The sequence below is a fragment of the Sesamum indicum genome, linkage group LG8 (genome assembly GCF_026168435.1).
Source record: "Sesamum indicum cultivar Baizhima isolate 11 linkage group LG8, ASM2616843v1, whole genome shotgun sequence".
Lineage (NCBI taxonomy): Eukaryota > Viridiplantae > Streptophyta > Magnoliopsida > Lamiales > Pedaliaceae > Sesamum > Sesamum indicum.
Window position 1 is genome coordinate 17,846,922 of NC_142664.1, and position 18,932 is coordinate 17,865,853.

Sequence of the window (18,932 nt, forward strand, 5' to 3'; positions counted from 1 at the left end):
TTATTCTGAAAATGATATCATTTTCTTGGCACCAAATTCAAAATATATGATGAATCATGACTTGAGGGCCCAAAAGGGCTACCTGGATTTATCTCTTCTCTTTCGGCCCAACGTGATTTACGTGGTTGGGCTGGGCTGCTAATGAATATTGGATCATGCTTCAAATATGCACATGCCCAAATACTACAAACCGCACGCAAATTGAAAGCTCCCCATGTTGGGGGGTGTTACATATTTTGGTTCGGGCATTTGTTCATATAATCTCATTAAGGAGGGGGCCATTTTCATTGTTATTGTTCCGGCTGTTAAAATTAGATTTGCTTGTCTAGGGCTCGATCTTGGTACTAGTCAATTTCTTTATGCTTGTTCCTGAAGTACAAATCGGTCCATTTGTTCCTGAATAGCTTCTTTCAAAATGGTTTTTGCTTCCTCAGTCAATGTCTTAGTAGAAGATATGATTTCTTGGAACTGAGGTTTATTAGTTTTTAAGTACGTACGTAATTCAGCAAGAAATTTCCTTACCTGTCCAATTTCTAATAAATCAAGATAACCATTTTTTCCGGTATAGATAGTCATTATCTATTCTTCTACCACAAGAGGAGCTGGTTGAGATTTTTAAGCAATTCACGTAATCGTTGACCTCTTGCCAATTGATTCTAAGTAGCTTTATCAAGATCTGAAGCAAATTGTGCAAAGGCTTCTAATTCTGCAAATTGCATGTTATGGTCTAGTAACAGCCGAACTGAAGCCTATAATTTAGACTTGAAAAAACCCTTTCTTTATATTTAGATCCATGTATCTCGTTGGTTTCTTTCTCATATGAAGGCTTTGCACCAACGGGATGAATGGGAAAGCGCAATGGAAGAAGCATCCAATTTTGCTTCACTCAATCCTCTGCCCCTATCATGTTGTTGTTGTTGCTCCCTAATATTTATCTTTTTAAATTAATAAATCTAACACTTATTTTTTTATATTTTGAATAATTATATTATTTTTAATATTTTATATATTAAATCATCAATTAATTATTCTTTTTAATAAGTGAAAAATTTAAATTAAAGGTGGATTATAAATAAATATATATATATAATATACACATAATAAATATAATATAACTAACAACTCATATATACATTTTAAAAGAAATTGACATATATATATATACTTAATGAAAATTTAATTTTTTTAAGAGAATGAATAAATATATATTTTATCATAATTTTTAAAGAAAATATATTAAAAAATTGATATGTAATTATTTATTTTTATCTAAAAGAATAAATAGTCAATAACTTAATTTTATTATCAATTAATAAAATATTTTCATGAATTTTTTTTTGTATATTATTGTACTCATTTTGTTAGTTAACTTTGAGTTTATAAAAAAAAATTCAAACTATTTAACTCACAAATTATATACATATTTTTCCAATTAAATTTGTTTAATTAAACTTAAATAAAAAATTACTAAAAAAAAAGAAATTTTTTGAACTAAATATATATATAATATAAGGGCAACACTGTCTAAAAATTTAACTGTAGAGGGCAAGTGTCCATTTGTTAGTTTAGAGGGTAATTGTTACATGACGTATAGTTTAGGGATGCAAAGTGTATTTGACCCTAATTTTGATTTTATAATAATTAAGAGATATAAATTTGAAATGAGTATTTATTAAAAGCTATTTGTAATGTATATATATTAATAGATTTATTGAAACATGGATAGAGGTGGAGAGTGGTTTACTTGGAACATTTGATGCCGCAAATGTGATCATCCTCATTATTATTATTATTATTAAGGATGTAACAACACACCGCCACCGCCCCTCACTTGTGAAAAAGACCCACATTTTTCAACCCTCTCTAAATTAAATTAATAGCTTTGTTTTCTCATTTCAAAATATTTTATTTTTTTTATGTGAAAATGACCAAATATGATAATAAATGAAACAATGAGCCAAGTTTCATTTTTCTAAAACCTTAAGAACAATTCAAGAATTTAAAATTATTATTATTATTGTCGAACGCAAATATTCACAATTTGTCTAATAGTTTTTAAAATTTTCATTTGAATGTTCGTCTCTATAATGTATAATCAACCAAAGACGTTTTAATCTGATTAAAAACTTAAAATTGAGATTTATGAACAAATTGGACATACTGTAATGGGTTCAAATCCCGTCAAATGTGATATTTGTCTCATTTTATTATATTTTTTAATAATTCGTTATTATATTGAGATATTTATCGAATTGATATATTATCTAATTACACAATTTATTGATTATTGCTAAATATATATCATAATTTAAAAGAACTATTTGTAAATTTTGTTAGGTATAATAATTATGTGGTGCAATTTTGTTATCTTACAGCAAAAGAGAATGTAATAAAGTCAGAACTTCCGAAAAATTAGGGCATACTGATTCTTAATTTGACAAGAAAGAAAGATATTTCGGCAGGAAAGAATATATAGGTCGGCGTAAGTGAGAGGCTCATGAGCCAAAATCCGAACCCAAATTACCGAAACGTCATAGGGCACGGGGGTCCGACCCTTAATACAGAACCCGGCTTTCCTTCTTCTTCATACGCTTTCATCTTTCGCCGCCATCGCCTAGGTTTTACCAATCCTACACTTGTAATTTTGCTCGAAATTTCTCTTACTGATTTTACCAGTTGAGCGACGGATTTCCTTTCTTTTTTGTTCTCTTTCGTTTGTTGTTTGTTATGTAATGAATTTGAGTGAGGAAGCTGTAATTGACTGTTTCCGCTGGTGTTGAATCTTGAATTCGTGAATGGTCTGTGATCCATATGGTTGAATCTTCATTCATCTCTAGAAAATGCTCGTCGGCGACGTAGTGATCCTCCAGCACACGCTACTCCCTACCCTTTTATCTCAAGCTCAGTATTCGCCATGTCGAGGTCCGTCGCAGCGATTTCTCTCTTTTTCTCCGCTTTGTCGTAGTTCCCTTGTTTTGCGTAATTTTCCTAAAGTGCCTTCTCCCTATTTGCTTAATTTTATCTACGGTCATTGTTTTCAAGCTGTTTCCTTTTTCCCCCTCCAAGTGTGTATTGTTGGGGCAGTTTCTTGAAGGTATGTTGTATACTATCGATAAACAGATTTATAATGTTTGAGATTTTGCCTTCTTTGGTGAGTCCAACAATTTCTAATCTAAATTACGCGCCTTTGTAGTTGGAATTTAGTTTATGCATGCCAATGTATGAGAGTTTGGAATTGGTGTTGGAGTAGTTTGTTCTTTGCTTCTTTATTAAATATACTAATATGTGGGTATTTTAACCTCCTTAAGAGGTTGCAGATTCTTGACAGTCGGAAATATCAGAAGAGTATCGTCATCTTTGTGGACAAAAAGGATTAGCATCTGTTTAGAAGGGTCAAAACATGGAAGTGTTGTTAGAGCTGGATTATGTTCTCCTCAATACAGATTGTTGCAGAACTTGTTGCCAAGCAAGAGACATGCTTGGAATGCAACCCATGAAATGGGAAAAGGTTTCTGCAATAGTTGCATCAGGAGTTACTCGGCCATTCCCGCCAGTAATACTATAGCACATCATGCCCAAGTTGCTTGGAAGAGGATGGCACGGGCATCTGTACTTAATGGGCGTACTCGTATCCCTATAAATCGTATTGCTCAGGCAGTCAGCTTGGGTTTGAGCCGCTCTTACATAGTTGTTCCTGGCATATTTACTCTGATGTGCGGGACCCAGATAGCATGGGCACAAGCCACTCCAGAGGCTGATATCTTTCAGCCAAGGAATACTTTTTACATGCGTGCTGAGGATAGCCATCTTTTTTTGACAACACTAATCCTTTCGGCGTTTGAATGCATTTTCTTGTTGCTGAGAGCTTTATATCTGGCTGTTTTGTTCACACCAAGCATTGCCATGGCTCCTTTTGCAGATAGTTTTGGACCACAGTTTAGGAAATTGTGGCTTCAGGTTGTTCACCAAACTCTAGAAAGAGCAGGTCCGGCATTCATAAAATGGGGACAGTGGGCGGCCACGCGACCAGATCTTTTCCCTAGAGACTTGTGCATGGAATTGTCGAAACTTCACACACAAGCACCTGAACATAGCTTTGCCTACACAAAAAAGACTATTGAAAAAGCTTTTGGTCGTAAAATTTCTGAAATTTTTGATGACTTTGAGGAAGAACCTGTGGCGTCTGGAAGTATTGCTCAAGTGCATCGAGCTTCTTTGCGGTCTCGTTATCGTGGCCGCCAGATCAAGCCAATGCTAGTTGCAGTTAAGGTGAGACATCCAGGAGTGGGGGAATCCATAAAAAGGGATTTTGAGATAATTAATATAGTGGCAAAAATTTCAACCTATATTCCTGCACTGAATTGGTTGAGATTGGACGAGAGTGTCCAGCAGTTTGCAGTTTTCATGATGTCTCAAGTGGATCTTGCTCGAGAAGCTGCTCATCTGAGCCGCTTCATATATAATTTTCGCAGATGGAAGGATGTTTCTTTCCCAAAGCCTGTATATCCTCTAGTCCATCCGGCTGTTTTGGTAGAAACCTTTGAGCATGGGGAGAGTGTCTCTCACTATGTCGATGAGCTTGAGGGGAATGATCGAATTAAAAGTGCTCTTGCCCATATTGGAACCCATGCACTGCTGAAGATGCTCTTGGTATCTTATATTACCTTTTGCCTCATTTCTATCTTCCTTAGACATAATAAGTCCTTAATTTGAATTTAGCGATCTAAATTCTCTCTTCCTTATGATCATGCATGAGCAGGAGATGCTTCTTTTTATTGTTTTCTTTCCGGATTAATTTTATTATCATTGGGGGCTTATCAGCATGTTGTCATATAGCTGTGGTGGTACTCCAGTTTAATGAATGTTGCTTGTGCGTTCTGATTAATAACCAAATCGTGAAGTCAATTTGTCTCTGCTTTGGCTAGCTAATGGATTTTGGGTAAAAACTATGAGGTGTATGAGACAATTTACATAGTTCATTATTTGCATCTTGTTTAGGATATTTTGTTGATCTATAGGGGACAGGTTGTATCAATTACATACTTCTTTGTAGGCCAGTGATAAAATGCAGCATGAAGCTCAGTCATAGCTGAAGGTGTTGTCTTGATTTGTGATGCAATGGATTATTCCTGTTGCTCTGTCATCTCATGTCCAGTATTGAAGAATTGAAATTGGCTAGAAAGTGATTAAGATTTGCAGTTTGAGTTTTGTGTTCTGTAGTGACCCTCGTTTTGAATGCCTGCTCGTTTTAGTGTTTGTTCTATCATTCTTTTCTTTTTCTCAATATGACATTATGTTAGACTCAAAAACTTGGATTAGTTACTAGGTTAATGTTTCAACTTATTCCAACTGTCTATGCTGGGAAAAAGACGACTAGCCTTCCTAATGTGTGCTTAATTATGTGTTGGACGGCTTGTTCACCCGTCTGATATTTTTCTTCGCCTGTCAGGTAGACAACTTTGTTCATGCTGACATGCACCCTGGAAACATCCTTGTCCGTGTAGCCCGGAGCAAGCGTTCTAACAAAAAGCTCTTCAAAACCAAGCCTCATGTTATATTTCTTGACGTGGGCATGACTGCTGAACTTTCTAAGAATGATCGCATAAATTTACTGGAGTTCTTTAAGGCTGTTGCTCGTAGAGATGGTCGTACAGCAGCTGAGTGCACACTTAGATTGTCAAAGAAGCAGAACTGTCCCAATCCAGAGGCTTTCATTCAGGTGAATAACTTGCATTTGAATTTCTTATGGCTAATCTAATGCTGCATGGATTAGACACAGTACCTTTGGTGAAGCTTTTTGTTCTGAGGCAATTTTACCTTGGTAAACATGGAATGGAGGGAGTCACATTTCTGTACATATTTGGAGTAATCACGTCTTTATATGTTTAAAACTGTAGAAAATTCTCCTATTGCAGCATGTTTCTTGGTATATCTTCTCGGGTTTCTTTTGTTATATTCTCATTTTAGATACCTAAAATACCCATGAGGTTCTGGAAGACACTGCTTCACTGCCTGCAGAGGTCGATTACCATGAAGTGCTTCACTTTAATTGCTTTGCTCTGACAGGAAGTGAAAGAGTCATTTGATTTTTGGGGTACACCAGAAGGAGATGTGGTCCACCCTGCTGAGTGCATGCAGCAATTACTTGAGCAGGTTCGGCGTCATAGGGTAAATGTGGATGGCAATGTTTGCACTGTGATGGTGACAGTTCTGGTCCTTGAGGTAGTCTCGTTGATTTTCAGTTATTCTGGCTGGGAACTGTCTGCTATATATCTCTTGGTTGTGTTTGCTTTTGCTTTCTGTTATTCAACAAAATCCAATTTTCTGGAAGTGTATGCCTGTCCAGATGATTTTCTTTAGTAGATGATTGTTGCCAGCCCTGTGGCCAATTTTGTTTGATATATTAATTTTGGATTGTAGGGCTGGCAGAGGAAGCTTGATCCAGATTATGATGTGATGCATACACTGCAGACGCTGCTTCTCAAAGCTGACTGGGCAGAATCACTGTCTTACACGATCGAGGGGCTTATGGCGCCATGAATGGTCTTCAAAAGCTGCTAGTAGTGCACAACAATTCGACTGTAGAAGACAACTGTATATCAGTCGACATATAAAATTGCTTTGCATATAACATCTTTAGCTTGCTCTCATACTCAAAGTCACAATTTTGTAAGGACGTTTTGTCTTGTATTATTCATTGCATTGTTCTGGTTACAGTGGCCATGTTAAACCCACTCACGAGGACATTAAGGTAATAAATAAGTGCCTGGAATTCTTTGATTTGTTATTCTCATGATTCACTCTCCAACAAGGGTTAGTGTAGGCGTTTGCTACATTCCTGGCTCTCTATATGCAGCAAAACTCCAACTGTATTGAGGTAGGGTGGCATGGAAGCTCGTGGGTGGTACTTGCAGTTTTGACAACAAATTTCCGATTCTAAAAAAAAAAGACCTTCATTTATCAAGACTACCTTTTTTGCTCAAATCAATTTTTGTAAGAGTTCAGACTCTTTGATTGGTTTATAGTTTGTTTGAGCACCTTTTGACCTGTTTGCTTTTTGTGCAAACTATAATCTTGCACGACGCAAGCTTGGTGACAGTTTTGTTGGTGCAGTTGCAGGAACCAGCGCTGTTTTTCTAAAGTCGGATGCATCCCAAAGTGCAGATGCTTTCAGTTGAAGATGTTTTCTTTAGTCTACATTTTTGGATTGGCACTGCTTTTACATACATTATAAAAGACAAACAACACTACTCATCATGTTACGGTGTAGGAATTCAATGGAATGAAATATACAAATTTAGCTGTTGCTCATACTCCTTTCTTCTTTACAAAAATTATGTCTCTACTGCAGGAGTAGGTTGCACAGGCTGGGCAAGCAGCCACTACATAATCCCTCTATTTTTAGCCATGCCTAACAGATGCACAAGAATGCAGCTTTGCAACTTTTTTGCACTATAAGCTGCATCAAAACTAGTGTGAGTGAAATGTCTATACATAGTAAATCATTTATCTACTTCGATTTTGAATGAATGTGGATCAAGAATGAAAATAGTGATAATAGTACATGCACGAGTTAGAAAACCCAATTGAGACTCCTCGGTTTTACCATGTTTTCCACCCTGAAGAAAAGGTAACCGGCCAGCCAAATCACCATTGGAAGTAGGAGATTATTGTCATCTGCGAGCATTCACAATGTCAGCTGTCATGCCGACAACATTCTCAAATTCAAGTCTAAAGCAGCAAGACTTAGTTGGGGATATCATAATGTGAGTTTAGTTACCTCTTACTCGAGGTACAGGAATTAGTCTTTTTGATATCAGTAGGGAACAGCAGAAACGGCAGATGTCAAAGAGAACATTTGCTCTCTAAGATAATATGTTTTGGAGCTTCAGCAAATGTTTAAGTCACTGCAACATGGTCATTGATTAGTAAGAGACAAAAAACAATCATCCAAAAACTTCTAGTCTAGTCTTCCCCATGGCATCTGCGTGAGAGAACTAAAGTCGAACAAAGCAACCAATATTAAAGGAGATCCTGATTTAGTAACTTACAGGGGGATGCGATAAAGGTTCTGAGTACATCATAATCCACCCAATGGAACAAGACTTAGTGTTCGTCTCCATAAATAGCAAATGTTTCCATCAGTTCCTCATGCATCCTGGATAGAGTAGATTTAGTTAAAAAACTAAATGATAAGATAGAAACAATTCATGATTTTTACCCATCAGCGAAATATTCTTATGACTGATAAATTGCTTGGGATATGGCTTACACAAGCCGCATGACATTAGATTTCTCAAGATAGTCCAGTGGGAAGTTCGGAATTGGCAGAAAATCTGGATTCCACAACCATTCACCCACAAGACTCTCCATCCAGAGTCTAACTAGCTCGACAATTGAACCCAAAGCAAGAAATTGATTAGAGAAGTTTCCGAGGAGTACCTGCTCCAAAGGCGTGAGGTTGCATATATCTTGAATTGCTGCACTGATACCGTGGAGAGCCATTTTCTCCACCTGTAAAAGACATTTTCTGTTTTGTAATGCACTTCAAACAAATACAGAGAAAAATTGTTGGTATTACATATATTTTTAGTTCATACCTCCATCACTTTTCCTTTGGCTTTGTGTCGCATAGGAAGAAGACGAATTTCATCTTTCAATTGGATGCAGCGAGTAGCATTTTCTGGTGAGATGAAGTCCAAAACGACATTGACACAAGACTGGAAAAGTCAAACAGTTATCACTAGTAAGAAGCTGTTCACTTGAGTCCCAGAAACAGAGATTCAGTTGCAAAATTCATAGAGCAAAATACATAGGCATAAGTCGCTAGTATCTGAAAAAACTAGTTTTGGCTAGTTGGCTGAAGAGGGACAATCCAGACATTTCCAGTAACTCTGCTATTAAAACGCTCTATCCCCTTTCAAATTCTAGACACAGGCATCTAGTTCAATTAGAAAAAGGCACCCGTGCAGCAATGCACATAAAACACACTCAACACGATAGAGGGCTTAAATAAAAATGAAGATAATGAGAGACCAGAATACGACCTTAATTTTTCTGATTTGATATGGGCATCCAGCAGGAATGAAGATAGCTTCCCCAGTATATTGCTCAAAAGTCCATGGTTGAATATCTGAAAAGTGAGAGCAAGCTATACTAAGCATGCATTATTAATTATTGACAGAAATAGGAACCTGCAACACTACTTACCAAACTCCTCTTTAAGTCTCAATTTGTGATATGCATCAAGGAAAAACTTCTGATCAAGAATGGGATGAACCTGTTACAGATGAACACGAATCATAACTGTCTCTTATATTGCAGTTTGTAATAATTCTTTCTTTTTAATAATCATACATGCTTTGAGTGGCTGCAGGCAGAGCTGAGCTCATTAGAGTGTCTCCTAAGGTATTCGAGAAGTTTAGGTACATCTTCTCTGGGAAAAATGTCCCACTGGGCACCACAAGAATCCGTCCCTTGCTTATCGTCACTGGAACAAGAGCTTTCCGTATCCTCCCCTTGAAAATACTCATCAGAATCTTCAGACTTTTCAATACTTCCACTAAAATGAAATGACGCCTCAGCATCAGAGTCACTTTCATCCGATAAAATCCCATGTTCAACATCCTGTTTGTGAACTTTAAGGGGTTCATCGGAGTAAAACGGTACATTTTCAATTCCATTGGGCAGGTGTATCTTTTCTCCAATTTCCTGCAAGCTTGATTCACCAGTGTCTTCACTCTGCAAAGATGATTTGCCTTTCTGATCACTAGAATTACTAAATGACTGCCCATGATGGCGCTCTTGAGCCCTGTACTTCTTCATTAACTTTTCAATTTTATTAATCTGCTCTTGTGAAATTGGTGCATCTGTCGCATAAGCGAGAATATTAACCTGAGATTAGAAGCCAATGGAGTAAGTTAGGGCTTGCCTGTACGTCGATCAATGTTTTTCTTTGGTGATGTATACACCAACGTGGGGCAAGGTTTACTAAAGTATGACGCTATCTTCATGCAAAAGAAGGATACTCTACATTATTTAACCAACTCTATATACCTTATCATGTGATTCATAACACAGTTTTGACAAATAATCAGCATGCATAAGTTCCTCCGGACCGCCATATGAGAAATAGATACAGGGACCTAAATCAGGCTTTGGAAATTCCTTCGGCAACTTCACACCCACATTCAGAATGCCAGATACTGGATTGATGTACTCTGGAAGTGGTAAAGAACTTAAGATCTCATTATAATGGAGAGGAAACTGCTTTTGAAATAAACAGGAAGAAAGCCAGGCCTTGAATTTTAGAAATTTTTGTTGCACGCTTGCATGTGTTCTCTTCTCTAGCGACCCCATGAATATTTGCCTCCGGTCAATTTCTACCTGCAATGGCATATAGCTCAGATTTATATGATGATGAGGTGAAAAGGAAATAAATTTCATCAAAATGTGATGCAGTAACAGGAAGCCAAAAGGAAAGGCCATGAAGGAGACTTCATGATACTGAAGTGTTGTAAGACAATAATTTGTATCTGAAATGAAGTGAGCAAACACAATGGTCATGTCATAGTAATCCAGTGGGAATTTCATGATTACAACACCGTTTTTGCAGAACATAGAATTTGTGCATATTCAAGGAACAAAAGAAACCCTCCTCTCCTATGTTTATGGGCAGGTGCAACTACTAAAAACAAGACAGACACTGAAAAGAACAAAACACTAGAGAAGAATTGGTAAGAATCTCATTTCCAGTACTATGCTGCTGAGCTATTGCATCATTATGATCAATACTTTGTCAAGTGAGAGGTAAAATTCTCTTGATATAAATCATCAAATGCTACTATAATTGATATATCACTGCCTCGCTGGATCACACACACAGACACATACAGTAAATTACAGACCTCACACCAATCCAAGACATTTGTATCTTTCTTGCCATCTTCATTCCAGGATCCAGAGCTTTTATTCTCAATATATGAGCAAAACATGATAATAGGATCCCAGGACAAACTCGTGGTGCGCTGAAGCACATTTCTGACTATTACAGGGTGGCCCCTACCCCAGTGATTCTGGAAATGCTCTAGAGTTTCCTGATGAAGATCCTTTATAGTAGGTGAATACAGATAGATTCCTTTGAAACCTATTCTCCTATACGGAACTCCCCGAGGCTTAACTTCACCATCATGAGTGCTGATATTGTTGCACAGAGAGCAGCATGAAGAAACATCTGTAGTTTCTGGAAAGTGATAGCTGCACAATATTTCTTCAGCTCTAACTTCCAGGTCACTAGTCCAGTTAAATGGAAACATACTTCTTAAATGAAGCAGGCTATGACCACAACCTCCAATATCTGTTGATGGGCAAGGGATACTGCCATCTTCACAAGTTTCCCAGTTTTGTGAGGAGATAATGGACCGACAAGGTAGCCCACCAGAATTTTGCCTTGAAATTTTCTGCTTTGTTAGTAGCTCATCACCAGCTGAATAGGTTTTCCTTCTCTTGCAACTTCTGAGCTTAAAACTTCCACATAAGCTATGTTGAGAAAGCTCCTGGCAACAACCTAAGCAAAGATTATACGAGCAGTTTGCACAGGTCCTATGGTAGTCCACAATTGAAGTTTTGCATTTATTGCTGCACAATAATTTATCACCACAAGCAACAGTCAAAAGGAAGGTTCCTTGATTGCATGAAGCACTTAGACATGAGAGCAAAATGAAACTTACCAGCATTGTGATGTATGAAATTTCAATTTAGTCTGTGGAATCTGGATTTCAGATTGTTCTTTTCCTTTTGCAAGTAGAAAATTGAGAAACATGACTACATGAATTATCATCAAATAAAGGAACCAACTCAGTGATTACAGGAAGAGCTCATGCATTCTCATACCTGTTACCTGAGATTCTGTATAAAGTTCGAGGCCATGATCACGGTTTATCTTTTTCAGCACGGGAAGAAGCATGTAGATTAGATAGTGAAGCAATCGTATCCTATCAAGCTTCCTTCCACCTCTATAATACTCCTGGAAGAAAGGTTGTAGAAAGCTGATAATCAGTTACCGATGCTTATTCAAGAACTCCATAGTTCAAAAATCAGCAATTCCTCTGCCAAACCTTATGATTGTTAGCCTTGTGTTGCTGTTTCATGCAGAGCTTACAGCTACAAGTTCCATGACAGGGAGGGCACTGCACCTTCACTTCTTGCTTTTCAAGATACCTAAATGAAATTCATATTATATAAATGCCACTTTGTTCTGAGACTATAATGTTATATCAAGAATAAAGCATAAACACATTCTCCAATCCTAGCTCTGAATGTCAAATTTAGACGTTTTAGTAATTACATCTGTCATTTTTTGAGTTCAGAAATTCTCAATTTTGATAGCCCTGATAAGCAACTTTGCACATTAAAATACAAAATATGATAGAAGATAAGCAACTTTGCACAGACCTCTCTTTAATACAATCCACGCAAAAGAAGCGTTTCCTGCAAGTCAAACACTTAATCAAGCAACGACATTTACTTTCCCTGCACCAATGGCATTTCTTTATCTTCTTTCTCTTGACATTCTCCGCAAATGGAACAACCTAGTTCAGAATCAATTGAATTTGCAATCAATTATTAGAAAACATGATAACAGTTGGATCACTTAACAGTGTGTAAACTGAGTAAAGAATTACAAGAATGCGAGATAACAACCTGCATTGTACCAATTGGGAGTGGTTCAATATTTTTTGATCGAAAATGCCTCTGAATAAACGAATTACCACAGGAATCCACACCTAGTTTCACATCCAAACCATCATTTTGGCGGAAATTCTGCAAACTTGAAGGTGATTGCGAAATAGCCATAACTCCATAAGGCAACTGTCTCATCTCATCCCCAACCGTATTTTCCTTCAAGTCTTTCTCCTTCTTCTTCTCCACCTGCCTCTTCAGGAAAACTCTGATCAATTCCAACTGCAAGTCTCCCCTCTTCAGCTTCATCCTCTTGAGAGCCCCATCCAACGCCTCCGAGACATCTCTCCTCCGGCTCTTCTCCTCCACCTCCAGTGGTATTTTCGCCACCTTCAAAACCCTACGACTATTCTCTCCATTCTTATTTGCCCTTTTCTTCGTCACCTTCCTCTCCAGCTTGAGCGAGTCCGGAACTTTCCTCTTGTGCTGACGGTGTTTCCCCTGAAGATAGTGAATATCGCAGAGCGTCTTCCCATCCATCGCTCGACGTTTGCACCTCCATTGACGTCCGTCGGTTCGCTTGCACCGAAACTCCTCCGGCGGCGGATCCTTCTCTCGCATTTTCCCCATAATTTCAGAATCAAACCAAACGCTACGAGAGCTAAAAAATCCCCCTAAACAATAAAGAGAGAGGAAGAGAAAAAGAGACGCAATAGTATTCTAGGGTTTCAGAAATGTATGTATGTATATGTGTGTGTGTGTGTGTGTATTTATTGAGAGACGAGAAGATATAGAGATAGGAAAAGAGGTCTACAGGACGCTTCAGAGTATAGTCACAGGTGGAATATAATGACACTCCCACTTATATTTAATTGTTGACTCTCAATTTATATGTACATATATACACTCCTCTCCTCATCTCTATATTCCCTCCCTGTAACTACATCTATACCTATACACACACACACAACGTGCAATCACACACAGTATACGTATACCCTTTCTTCAATGCCCCTCAAGAAACTCCGACAGCCAAGAAAGAAAAATGTGTATTTTTCAACAGGGCCTGATTTTTGCAATCTCTGTTGTTACTTTGTCCTGAATTTGATCTGTTGCCTATTTCTTACTTCCTATATCAGCAACATTCCACATTACACTTGAGATCATATCTTCCCAATGTAGGAAATAAAAGTAGAGGATAATCTTCTTGATCTTGTGATTCTTGATTGATCAGGAGCTGAATTTCATGTCTGATCAATGCAAGATTCTCATTCCTGTGAGAAGGGAAAGAAAGGATTTTGTGAGGTGATGTGAAGTTACTAGACAGTATTAAATTTGTATAGGCGGCCTGACATTGGCGGTATAAGATGTTACAATGACAGTGTTTTTCTTCTGTTATAAGTTGCATGTAGAAGTGTCTTTTCCTACTTGAATTAGAAATCATTTTGATGCGTCAGAAATTTAAACGTATACTTGTCTGATTCGAGTGGAAGGGAAGCCTAGTTGTATTCGTTCGACGTGTGTGAAACTAGTGCGGGATGGGTCAGTAAGATGGGCCTATACTGAATTTAACTTTTATAAGCCCAAAGTCTGAATTTAAATATTTCTGAAATAATTTCAAATGTTCTTTTTTCAATCTTAAACATGAAAAATACATAATAATAATAATAATAATATAATCAAGACGACGATGCTGTAATTGTCATAAAGATTCTTGTCCCGTTATTAAGGCAGGAAATGCCATAAGAATCAGAAGACATCAGTCACTTAACTGGTCTGCTATTTACACATAAAGGAAAGAAAACTACTGAGATGTTGTACTTAACTTGAGACTATACACATTGCCAGAAAATAGAAGAAACTAGTAGAAACTGAACTACATCTGCTTAAAATGTCCCGTTCCCAATGATCCACAACCAGTCAAGAGCGACTCCTGAAAATATGCCGGCAAGAAGAAACATGACTAGCAAATTACCCAATGCGTTCTGCTCCGGTGCCTGCACAAACGAATAGTTCTCATCCATGTTAGAGTCACAAAGCCTAAGAATTGTTCAGGGTTCTGTGAATTTGATGTGTTTTCCACTCACCTTGTAGCCCTTGGGAGCTGCTGTGAGCACACAGACGGTAAGATAGCCATTTGATAAGCCTAGAAACGAAACTAGCATTATCATCCATCCCTGGTCTCCATACTTGGCCGTGAAGTAGAAACAAGGAATGAGCAAGAAACGTGCCAAACATGAAATCATGAGACCCTTTCGAGATTCCAGTCTAATGCATTCAATAAGAGGAATGTATCTTGATATGAGATCCCACACGTTGTACATTGCTATCAGGACGACTGCATACCTACACATGGCAAAAGCAATTTACAACTGACACTAATTTGGGAGTTTTCAAAAAAGCAAACCGTTAAACTCAACTATAAATATTAGTAGGAAGAACGATGGTTGTGTCACTTACCAAGAACCCAGTTGGTGATGACCGGTGTTTTCGTACAAGAATCCAGGGAAAATTGATAGAGTGAGTACATATATCAAGTAAAGGTTCAATGCATAATCAATATTCTGACGTAACAGCTGCTTGTTGCTCAATCGCTCGTGTTTGGCATCGCCATCCTGTGATGATAACAAAGGCTATTTTCTAATGTTTGAAATAGTGAAATAGAATTATGTAGCGAAACTGTCTGGATTCTGATATACAGTCTTACTGCGCTGCTCTCTGTTTTCTGGACACCAGCAGCAGCCAGATCAGCTTTAACTGTCTTTGACCCTTCTGAGGCTGCTTTCTTTCGGAAGTACTTCACGATGGGCAGTCTCCCAAAGACAAATGCATATAGGAGAATGCATAAGAACTCAAAGAATGTCGATATGGCAAGGAATAACACTGCAGAATCACAAAAACAACAGTGTTATCATCTCAATTCACACAATGTTTTTCTGTTTATTTTTGCTTTTGATTCTCAATGTTCAAAACTGAGCTAATAAGCTATACCAGAGAAGTCATCAACTAAAGATCAAATATTTTCAAAAGTGGGAAGAGTAACTTACTAACTCCCTTGCGAAGACCATTATCAAGTTTATCAAAAGCTGCTTTGGTTATCAACCTCAGGCCAGAAGTCAGAGCTCCTGATGCAGCCAAGCCAGCAAAGAATGACTGCAAGTTTGGACAAGCACAGAGGTAAACATCCCATCCTTATTTTTATCGAATATTGAACATGACACGGAGTGGGGCAAAGATCTTACTTGCATGAATTCAGGACTCATGAAAGACAAATCTCCAACCATTCCACCTTGAACATGGGCATCTGCAACTCCAAAAGCAGCAACAAAAACACAAATGCCAATATAATTTGCGATCCCACCTTTCCCAGACGTGCCAAGATCTATCTGGTAAAATGGATATCCAAGTGAAGAGAAGGATCAATTACTGTGAACACGAGGCCTGGTAAAAACGGGATTAGTACGAAATGGTTGAGAGCAGAACTTACAAGTAGAAGGCCAAATGTGCTTAAGAAGAAAAGGATATATCCAAACAAATTTCGCTTCCTTGTATCAATCTTTGCTTCGTTATAAGCAAGTATTGCTATTGTTCCGAGTGCAAACGGTTGATAAACAAGGGTAAGCACCCTAGAAGGATGGTAGTCCTACAAAGAAAGGACATACCGTAATTGAATCAAAATTATATGCAGGCAGTATTCAAGAAGGTAATGCCCATATTCCCGATTCACAATAGAAAATTTCGTCAGGATATCTCAAGTTCATCATCAAGCACAAACAGCAGAAATAACAATTATTCGAGCGGAAAAGAAGAACAATTTCTATCAAGCGGTGGGAATATGCTCACCGGGAACAACTGATAGTAGTAATCTCCAATTGTCAGCATACTATTCCATGAGACAAGAGATCCAAGCCCAAGAAAAAAACAAACCACAATTGCCTGAGACTTCCCCTGAAATTAGATCAAGAAAACATAAATGCATAAACAACATAAACACGTTCCAGCCGGTAACCTACCTACAGGGATAAAAACAATTAACACGAACCTCAAGCCTGATGGGAGGTGAGGCTGCGCTTGAATCTTCGTTATTCATGGTTTGTCCACTGCAAGAACAGAGAAGCTCAAGATAAAGCATTAAATTTTAAGACAACTACAGACTCATACAGAAAAGAACAACCTTTTTTCCATCAAATAAAACATGACATATAATAATTAATACCATGAACCAATGTATCAAATCTCACTAAAAAGTCAACCCGCCAACTGGAAACCATAGCATGTTTCATCAAATTCTTGAAACCAAGAAAGCAAAGATAACACTACCGGAATAATTACATACAATCTCAAAAATCTGATATTGAACGCACCCAGAATCAATAACAAAGCAGAGAAACAACAGAGATATTTACAAATAGATAGTCCTTATCAAGAGAGGAGATGGGCAGCAGCCCAATTTGCAGAGAGCCCTTACCAAGAAAGAGAGAAAGAAGGAAAGATTTTACCTTTTAGTAACGGAGTTGTCGTTTGACTGGAAAGTTTGTATTCCCAAGATTCAAGAGCCCCCTTTTCACAAGATTCTTTATAAATAGATACTCTCCTCATCACCTATTCATAGGCACAGTGTGAATTAAATGACTCCGTATAGTTGACTGCTGAGCACATGAAAAAACGTGGCTTCCGGCTGATGAATATAAAATTATCTTTAAAACCGCTCCCCAAGAATCTCCCACCCTCCATAAATTTTATAAAGAGTATAGAGAAGTAGCGCTGATTGGGCAATCTAGGGTTTGAAAATCATAAATTTTCACATTAGGTTGTGTTTCGATTCACACGTGTAGAAGGATGTGTTTTAGCATCCTTTTCAGAGTCCTTTTCGATGCAAATACATTTGTTACGTATGCGCGTAATGTCGGGACTTCGGAAGAGTTACTGTTTGACTGATCTACAAAGCCTACAATGTAAACTCCAACTGTCTCCTACTTGTCATACGCCCTCCAGCTGCTCTTTTTTTTTTTTTTTTTTTTTTTTTTTTTGAGAAATTAAAGTCAAAAGGATCGTTATCTCGGCCCATCTTTAGGAATCAGAATTCAAATACATAAATACAAAATAAATGTCGACTTGCAATTTTTCAATATTTATTGATTCAATAAGTTATGAATATTATTATATCAGGTTAGTTAGCAGTGTGTTTGCCTAAGCTTATAAGCTCCTAAATATATCTCCCGACTCTCCATCTCTCTATCTCTCACACCCACACCCACACTCTCCTCTCTCCCTCTCTCACACACACACACTCTTTCTCTTTTTAGGATTTAATTTTTTTATTATTTAATTTTTCTAACATTAAAAAAAGAGAAAATATTTAATTATTTAATAATAAATTATCATAATTAAATAAAAATAAAATTAGTATGATATTATAAAAATATAAGAATGTGTTTATAATTTTATAAAAAAATATAGAGAATTTGTATAATTGAATGCAAGTGGGCGATCAAATTATTATTATTAAAACCAAAAGGTGAAGTAAGCTTATGATTAGTACAGCTTATAATAATAGTCAATTCAACGTAGAGAAAAGCAAACAGTATCTATACCTTATTATTATTATAAAGTATTTTTTTTATGGCCAATTTTTTTTTAAAAAAATCAGCAATTAATTACACACACATTTGGATGTACTACACACACTAATATATGTTCTAAATGCAACTTTTAGTGGTGGAATGAGAGACAATAAGGTGTAAGTAATTATTATGAAACCAATAATAATAAAGACCACATCAGCATTAAACGAACAATTTCACCAATGGTGTTAAGTCAATTGGACATGTTAAGAAATTATGGCCCAAACCAAATGTCTGGGCCCTACACTCGGATGACCAAACAACTTAAGCCCACTGGGCCATCTATCCACTCGACCCGACCCAACCCACAAAGGTTCGACCCACCTACCCGTAATATAAATACTCCTATTCTATTAACCCTAATCAGTCTTCTCTCTACTCTCTACCCCGATGCCTCTTCTTCTTCACCCGACTCCTAGAATTCCCCCCATAACCCCTTAGGGTTCTGCGTGACTGCCTTCCCAATCAATGGCTGTTAATCCGCCATTAATAGACAACCCCTTTAAATGGTTGGTCTATTATGGCTCGAGGGTTAAGTAACATATCCTATCTTCTTCTCCTTCCTCTGTTCTTCAAAATATAAAGCCTCTGTGGCTCAACCTTTATGGTTTCTATGATAAAAGCCTT

The 18,932-nt window shown here is 37.4% G+C and overlaps 3 protein-coding genes across 10 annotated transcripts; 1 reads left to right on the forward strand and 2 right to left on the reverse strand.

Annotated features, from left to right (window-relative positions):
* The first annotated feature begins 2,447 nt into the window (after positions 1-2,447).
* On the forward strand, positions 2,448-6,787 carry LOC105167941 (Protein kinase superfamily protein). Of its 2 annotated transcripts, none has more exons than XM_011087833.3 (5): positions 2,448-2,922; positions 3,309-4,650; positions 5,450-5,719; positions 6,067-6,222; positions 6,421-6,787. In XM_011087833.3, the coding sequence occupies exons 1-5, from the start codon at positions 2,915-2,917 to the stop codon at positions 6,538-6,540; spliced, it is 1,896 nt and encodes a 631-aa protein (XP_011086135.1). In that variant the 5' UTR covers positions 2,448-2,914; the 3' UTR covers positions 6,541-6,787. The 2 variants fall into 2 exon arrangements, with proteins under 2 accessions (XP_011086135.1, XP_011086136.1); XM_011087834.3 differs by having other exon boundaries at positions 2,449-2,922; positions 3,318-4,650.
* A 472-nt stretch (positions 6,788-7,259) lies between these two features.
* B160 (protein) lies at positions 7,260-13,603 on the reverse strand. 2 transcript variants are annotated; one of them, XM_011087835.3, is made up of 15 exons: positions 12,703-13,603; positions 12,454-12,590; positions 12,117-12,219; positions 11,893-12,025; positions 11,730-11,793; positions 10,908-11,637; positions 10,057-10,386; positions 9,358-9,894; positions 9,211-9,280; positions 9,048-9,133; positions 8,601-8,720; positions 8,443-8,514; positions 8,052-8,158; positions 7,781-7,907; positions 7,260-7,677 (listed from the first exon to the last, which is right to left on the reverse strand). In XM_011087835.3, exons 1-13 carry the CDS (start codon positions 13,309-13,311, stop codon positions 8,150-8,152), a joined length of 3,000 nt encoding a protein of 999 aa, XP_011086137.2. In that variant the 5' UTR covers positions 13,312-13,603; the 3' UTR covers positions 7,260-7,677; positions 7,781-7,907; positions 8,052-8,149. The 2 variants fall into 2 exon arrangements, with proteins under 2 accessions (XP_011086137.2, XP_088740363.1); XM_088884237.1 differs by lacking the exon at positions 11,730-11,793 and having other exon boundaries at positions 10,908-11,566; positions 12,703-13,602.
* A 777-nt stretch (positions 13,604-14,380) lies between these two features.
* LOC105167943 (equilibrative nucleotide transporter 3) lies at positions 14,381-17,422 on the reverse strand. 6 transcript variants are annotated; one of them, XM_011087836.3, is made up of 10 exons: positions 17,181-17,422; positions 16,724-16,781; positions 16,525-16,629; positions 16,169-16,324; positions 15,924-16,067; positions 15,729-15,834; positions 15,389-15,564; positions 15,142-15,314; positions 14,769-15,027; positions 14,381-14,678 (listed from the first exon to the last, which is right to left on the reverse strand). In XM_011087836.3, exons 2-10 carry the CDS (start codon positions 16,769-16,771, stop codon positions 14,568-14,570), a joined length of 1,278 nt encoding a protein of 425 aa, XP_011086138.1. In that variant the 5' UTR covers positions 16,772-16,781; positions 17,181-17,422; the 3' UTR covers positions 14,381-14,567. The 6 variants fall into 6 exon arrangements, with proteins under 6 accessions (XP_011086138.1, XP_011086139.1, XP_011086140.1 ...); XM_011087837.3 differs by lacking the exon at positions 17,181-17,422 and adding an exon at positions 17,088-17,152; XM_011087838.3 differs by lacking the exon at positions 17,181-17,422 and adding an exon at positions 17,018-17,095.
* Between the last annotated feature and the right edge of the window lie 1,510 nt (positions 17,423-18,932).